Source organism: Alosa sapidissima, chromosome 16 (assembly GCF_018492685.1).
Source record: "Alosa sapidissima isolate fAloSap1 chromosome 16, fAloSap1.pri, whole genome shotgun sequence".
Lineage (NCBI taxonomy): Eukaryota > Metazoa > Chordata > Actinopteri > Clupeiformes > Clupeidae > Alosa > Alosa sapidissima.
In genome coordinates this window covers 30,553,482-30,560,639 of record NC_055972.1, presented here as the reverse complement: position 1 = coordinate 30,560,639, position 7,158 = coordinate 30,553,482, and the positions used below count along the sequence as shown (strand labels likewise).

Sequence of the window (7,158 nt, the reverse complement as noted above, 5' to 3'; positions counted from 1 at the left end):
TGCGCAGTCTAGCCGAAACAGGGTTGTCTAAAACAGCACTGTTCCTAGACTGGCCAATCAGAGTACAGTATAAATAAATCGCCAAGAAAACCACTCAATAACACAACGTGTCCTTCAGGAAGTCGGCTGCCCTGCCAGGAGAGGAGGTGGGGTTATGAGAAGCTAATCAACAGAGGCTGCTTACAGTTATAGGAATTGTCAACCGTGCAGACCGATTGTAGATATAAAAATGGAATTTGCATGCCCGTGAGACATCAACCTAATGTACAAGGTAAACATTTACCTGTTCAGTTTTAACGTATACGAATGCAGACATTCCAACTGATATTTTATACGTTCACGTACGTGTCGCTAGTTATTGAAACGAATTACTACCTAAGTAACACTGCCAATATCAATGCATCCGTGTAGCTCTGGATTGTTGAAAAACAGATTATTGTAATTTTAGAATGCATAGAAGATCCTCTCGAATGTTCATTAAGGCGGCATTTCACCACTATCTTAATAAGACGCTACAAACATGAGTCAATGTATTATTCATTAAATGTTGCTGCTCATGACTTTGAATTAGGCTGCGGAATTTGACAGTAGGCTGGCCTAGGCCAATAAATGTCATTCCATACATTCATTCAGTGGATTTTTTATTCCTAGCTCTCTTGTTCTGCCATTCATTGGGTTTTTTTCGGGGTAGACTAAACTTTGGCTCAGCTGTCTAGGTAGCCCATATAGCTTACACAAAAGAATGACATTAAAACAATCATCAATCAACAGTTCAATTGCTCTTATAGCCCTAGGCCTACCTCCTACCCAAAGTCAAATATTACAACACGCACCCTCTTCTGCTTCTGTCTACAGGTGCATGTGTCTTTGACAGCGTCAGAGGAGGTATGACGCTCACAAGAGGATCTTTTAGCTATTCTAGTGGAGAGGAGTACCACGGCGAGTGGAAAGAAGGCAAGATGCATAGCCACACACACATCTTTGAACAGGCCGTTGGCTGTCAAAGATCAGAATATCAGATCACAAATGTCATTGATCTTTTAGCCTAGCCTACTATTAGTGAACTCTATTCATTGCAGTAGTATCAAATCCAGCACTGCATTTCGTTTTTCTTCTTAAAGTGAGTGACTTCTGGGCACATGGTCGTTGACTGAACCTTCAAATCTGTTAGCATTAGCTATAGGTATTTAAGGGATAATCTCTTGAATACCAGAGGGGGTAGGATTTTAGGGATGAAAGTAGGCTACTACAGAAACTAACAAACAGGGCAGTTATCTGAAACAGTAGGGTAGTCAATGTGTTTGTCACCTTTAAAAGTGAAATATGTGCATGCATCATTGTAAGATTACATCTGTTTGTGGTATTACAATTGGCCTGACTTTGAGTCGGCCACTGACTCATTTAGCAAAGTACAGAAAATCACTAGCCAGACAAGACACCAAGTTGAGTTAATCCTCAAAGACAATGTCCTGCCTTTGGAAAAACTGTATTTGTAAAGACATTTGCTTGAACCAAATATCAAATTAGATTGAAAGAGACTTCATAGGCTTACCTGTTTGATATAGTAGACTATTTCAACTGTTTTTTGATTACATATTTAGGGGAAAATGCAGGGACAGGCAACGTCCAGTGGCCATAATAGTTTTGATTGTATGCTTAGGCTATGTGATTTTGTCTGGTCTTAACAGTGTACAACACAAATGAATGCATTGTGTGCATATGTTTTTGCAAACAAGTTGTTAACAAACAATAAAAAAACAACTTGAATTAAGGGACATGAAGTGTTACATTGTAATCTATTATATTACTGTGACCATTATTATATACATTAACTAACTACAGGTTTCAGCTCTAATTATAGACCCTTTCAACAAGAAAAACAAAAACAATGCTTGAACATTCTATTTTGTTACCAATCTACTTCCTCTTCATTAAGATAACATATGGAATGTTAAAACGGAAGCCTTTTTTTCTTTTTTCTTTTTTAGCTAAGTGGTCCGTCCGTTTTTTTTTTTATTGGTTTAGTGGTCCTTCGTCTGAAAAAGTTTGAGAAACACTGAGCTAAAGGCAAGTTGCAATACTCGCTAACTCACATCCTTGAAATGAAGACTCCTTTCAGAAAGCTTTTCTTGACCACTGAGTTTTTTTTTAAGCCAGCATACTGTTGCAAAAGTAACCATAGCAACAGAGAATCATGTAACATCTATACTCATTGTGTTAATCTTTGGTCATCACTTAAATGGTAGACTGCAGCCAAGGCACACAATATCCATGTACAGGGTTCTTGGGGCTTATACAGGATTTTTGAGACTGTCTTGTTTGGTTTCCCAAAAGAGTATGAATGACAGTTTCACACACCTGCTTGGCATAAGCACTTCATCGCAGCCATGTCTGCCAATTAGGCTGGCGTGTCTTGCCTTGTTCTTTTTTTTATCTCTTTTGGGAATTTTTTCAAGAACAGTGGACATTTCCACAGGAGAATTACAGAAACTGAACATATTATCATAAGTTATGACATCACTCTGTGGAGCCTGACAAATGAGAGTGATTTCTCTGATACAGCTGCCTGGGATGCAGCCTACCTACTGAGATGTGACCTTTATCTGTGTGGAGCACAAATTCACAGTATCACCAGCACAGCTTTGTCTAGCATTAGTAGCTTAGCTTATTTTGGCACAAAATATCAATTCAGGTGGTTATTTCCACCATTTCAATTAGAATTGTGGTTGACTTATCACATATAATTGTAAGATACTTTGGACAAAAAAATAAATGAATACGGGTGAATGTAAGCATGACACATTGATGTTTGATTTTTTTGATGTTTCTATTGTAAAGGGAGACGCCATGGGCTAGGTCAGCTTAAATTTGCTGATGGCACCTGCTATAAGGGACAGTTTGAAAATGGCTTATTCCATGGATGTGGTGTTCTTGTGTTCCCTGATGGATCCAGGTATTACTTACCTTTATTTAGCATTCGCCTGTGATCATTTGGTAGTTTGTATCATTGTTTATGTGAAAATAACCACGTTTTTTTTTGCCAAAGGTACGAGGGAGATTTTGTACAAGGTAAATTTCAGGGTGTGGGAATCTTCAATCGCTTTGACGGGATGAAATTTGAGGGAGAATATAAAAGTGGACGTGTGGAAGGATACGGTAATTGTTCATTACAGCTGAAAACATCAATTTAGTCCTTCTGCAAAGATTATTTTCCTCTGATTAAATCACATAATCTAATTATCATCTGTCAATCTTGTGTCACTGCCGGTTGGTTGTAGGTCTGCTGACATTCCCCGACGGAACACACGGAGTGCCACGGAATGAGGGCCTGTTCGAGAACAACAAGCTGCTGAAGCGGGAGAAGTGTCAGGCGGTGGTCCAGAGAGCGCAGGGCTCGGCCACCAAGGCCCGCGGCCTCTCAGTATGACCAAAGGAGCCACAGTGCCCGCAGGCCTGGCTGGCCCTCAGGGATGGGTGACAGGGTTCACATCGCCTCCCTCTTACCCACGTGGGTTCTGTTTCACATTTGCCTTTGCCTCATCACTGATGCTGAACCTGAGTGGCCCACTCCACCCACTCTTGCCTTTCGTCGGGCAACACTGTCCCATCTTTGCTGCTCGGTCTTGGCTCGACCCATTGCTGCTGTATTCCATTTTAGGACTGGATCACCAAAATACTTAATTTCCATGTAGTTATTATTACAAAGAGTGATCAGGCTAACAACTAGTTATCAGCCCAATTGGGCATCAGACGTTCAAAGTCATGGCATGGTAATCATTCTCCTTAACTGTATTGGGCTGCACCTATGATGGGAGTACATTTCACCCCATAGCTCCGTAATGTAGAGCGTAATTTAAACAATCTATTTGGAACAACAAATGTAGTCCAAAAAATCTATTTGGAGCAACAATTTGAGAAACTTTGCCACTCACCTATGCAGACTGACTGACTGCTTAGAACATCTTACAATGAGCCACCTCTATAACCTCACATGCAAACTGCAAAAATCTTTTATCTGAACTTGACACCTTATCCATCTCCTGTTACAACAACAGACACTTGCAAGTTGCAGTGGGGTGAAGAATGAGAATGTTTTAACCTTTGAACTTATTTCAGGGTGAAAAGGTGTGACCTTGGCTTATACACCCGAGGCTCTGTGGACAAGTTTGTATTTGATCACTTTTGTTATCTATCTTTGCCTTCACTTTGCCTTTCAGAATGGAATCAGTGACTGATGTACGGTATTGTACATTACACTATCACAGTGTTGTAACAGTTGTGTGGGTGAAAATGGATGAAAAGACAAGATTGTTTTTTTCTTCTTCACAACAAAGGCAAGCATTTTTACAGCTGCTCAGTACACACAACTAAGTGTACTTTACATTTTTTTAATATTCAGTATCATATGGCTTTCTCTTAAATGACTAATTTCATTCTCATATCATTTTGTTTCACTCATGTCTAAGATCTGTGTGATTATAGCTTACTGTTAAGGGTACCACACAACTAATAGGGGTGGGAGTAGTCACAAGCATTGAAGTATCCTAATCATAAAATGCATTCAGTTCAGAAGCAAGTCATTTTACTATAAATGTGTGTATTGTTATAGAGTAGCATCTCACAAAAAGCTGTTCTTAATATATCATCTTTTTCAAAGCAGTTCACATAATATTGCATATACATTAGATAAACATATACATAATACCCACAGATTCATATGTGTGTGTTTCAGATGCAAACAGCTGGTCCACTTGCTCTTGAAATTCTGAAATGAGTGGAGTAGTTTGAAATATAGAAAAGGGAAACTATTACATGTTCAGATAGACTAATATTGTTGTCCTGGTGATCGGGGCAATAAAACATTCTATGTCCTCTTGCTTAATTAACTCTGAGAGAGGGACATTTATACAATCTTATCCCTGCGAACAGTATTAAAATAGCTCGATCACCTGTCACTATTATGCCCATCCAATCAAGGAAATACTCTGTGTGTCAATCATGTATCTTCTCCAGAGCGGCTCTGGGAAGACCACAAAGAGGATGGGGTATACTTTCAGATTGGCTAGTCCCTAGGGACAGCAGACTATGGCTTTGATATTTCTTAAAGCAGAGTTTCTGTGTGCAGAATAGTCAATTCAATCGTGAGTTTCATCAGTTTTGTAACAGATTAGGAGCTTTGTAGCTGATTTAAAATCAGTTGGTTTAAATAGTAATATACATATTTTCACTATATCACAATTCAAAATCACCTTACTGATTCTCTGGTGAAATAGTAAGTGATATTTCCAGTGATGAGACATCCAGTGATGAGACTGATGGTTGCAATTTACCTCTTTTACCGAGCAGGGTCACATGTAAGCCTATTTATGATTCAGTTACCAGATACTTAAAACCAAGACCACAACATGCATAAATGAAATCATTTTTTCATTATATGACTTCATATCCCTGTTCTCTGAGTGTCAATCCATACACTCAGAAATGAACGCCTGCATGCTGTCACCTGAAAACCATTGACACAGTATGAAATAGGTGACCTCTTACAATTTACGTTGATTTCAAGTGAACCGTGTTTTTGATAGCGTAAGGGAATTTAGAGTATTTGGCTGGTGTGTTTCTCTGTGTGTGTGAGTGTATTTGTTTACAATGTCAATCTTTTGTTGTTTGTAATGTGGTTATGCTGGAAGTTGAACATCTTGTGTGCATCTCACATCAGACCATATCAATTCTGTCAATTGCTCGAGCGTGGTGTGTCAACTGAAATTTCATTTTAACAGTGAAATAGATTATGCACTTGAAAGGCAGCCAAAGGTCTTGTGAAGTGCTGGCAATATTAAACCGTGGAGTGTTTCTGAAAGTGCTATTAATCCTCCTTTATTCCAGTATGTTAATGAATACCTATCCACAAATACTTTCAAGAAGTATACACTCAAATGTACTGAACTCTCCATTGTGAGACGGGCTTATTAAATAAACTTTCATTGCATACATTTTGTGTGTTATGGACTTTACTGGAAGAAGTACCAGAAATAAAACCTCAGGTGCAACTGTCAGACATAGCATCCAAGGAGATTTCATCCATTAAACACTTACCCTTTGCCTGTTGTTTACATTTCCCAATAAATCCTGGCACGCAATCAAATCATTTACATAGGTGCCACACTAAACCCCAAGGCCAATTAACAACCATTTCTTGATTGGCATCATCTTTAAGTGGACACAGAGGCAAACCAAGCTAGATTCAGACCAGCAAGGAAATGTGAACGGCTATTCATTCTGCTGAATAAATGACATAGTTCACAACACAGTTGACAATAAAAATCCTTTTAGCTATATTGAATTCCTTTTGTCTTTATAGCAGTGTAGGTGCACATACACAGGTTTGGAAGCCATAAAATAGTGTATGTGTGCTTCACATGTGTACATATAATTTTCTTCCATATCCTTTTTAGTCATATTGTATAAATAGCTTTTGTGGCATATGCCTGGACTTTCACCTTGAAAAAGAGGGAGGCTCGTTACCATGGCAACCACTTTCAGTTCTCTCAGTGAATTTACATGCAGGTTGATTATTCACAGCGAACTCCTATGGTTCTTTTCTGCTGTGGCAAAGGGTTGTCATTCACAAGCCTCATAGCAGTGATAGTGACAGAGTGATGAATAACTGCTTCTCCTTTGTATTTCGTAAGTGGAATGTGTTCAAGTGTTTCATAAAGAAGCTCTATTTTGTCGAACTAATTCTTATTTCATTCACTGTTCTACATCTGTTTGTGCTGACATAGATGGTACCCTATACTGTCTCCGTCATAAATTAATTTGAATTGAAGTAGCTGTGTAGTTGTGAATTGTGTAATTCCTTTTTGAAAAAGCTGTTTTCTATACAGCACACAATTTATTCAGATTTTATCTAGGGCTAAACAGCCTTTTAAACAGATTCAAATAAACATGTAATTAAATCATGTAGGCTACCGCACTGACAAAAGTTAAGAGACGCAGAAGGTATGATCAGCTACTATTTTTCAGATGTGGAAATAGCAGTGCCATTGTGTGGTCTGAATGTAGTACTGCAAGCACTGTTCTTCTGGCACTTTAAACATTCCTCCAGTACTTCATTATCAGATTCAGTCATCATGTTGTTGTTGGTGCCCGATTGGTGTT

General features: G+C 38.7%; 1 protein-coding gene across 1 annotated transcript; it reads left to right on the top strand.

Moving 5' to 3' along the window:
• The first annotated feature begins 139 nt into the window (after positions 1–139).
• Positions 140–5,990, top strand: morn4 (MORN repeat containing 4). The gene is made up of 5 exons (XM_042066360.1): positions 140–271; positions 856–954; positions 2,839–2,953; positions 3,047–3,156; positions 3,279–5,990. Exons 1-5 carry the CDS (start codon positions 241–243, stop codon positions 3,425–3,427), a joined length of 504 nt encoding a protein of 167 aa, XP_041922294.1. The 5' UTR covers positions 140–240; the 3' UTR covers positions 3,428–5,990.
• Positions 5,991–7,158: the final 1,168 nt, after the last annotated feature.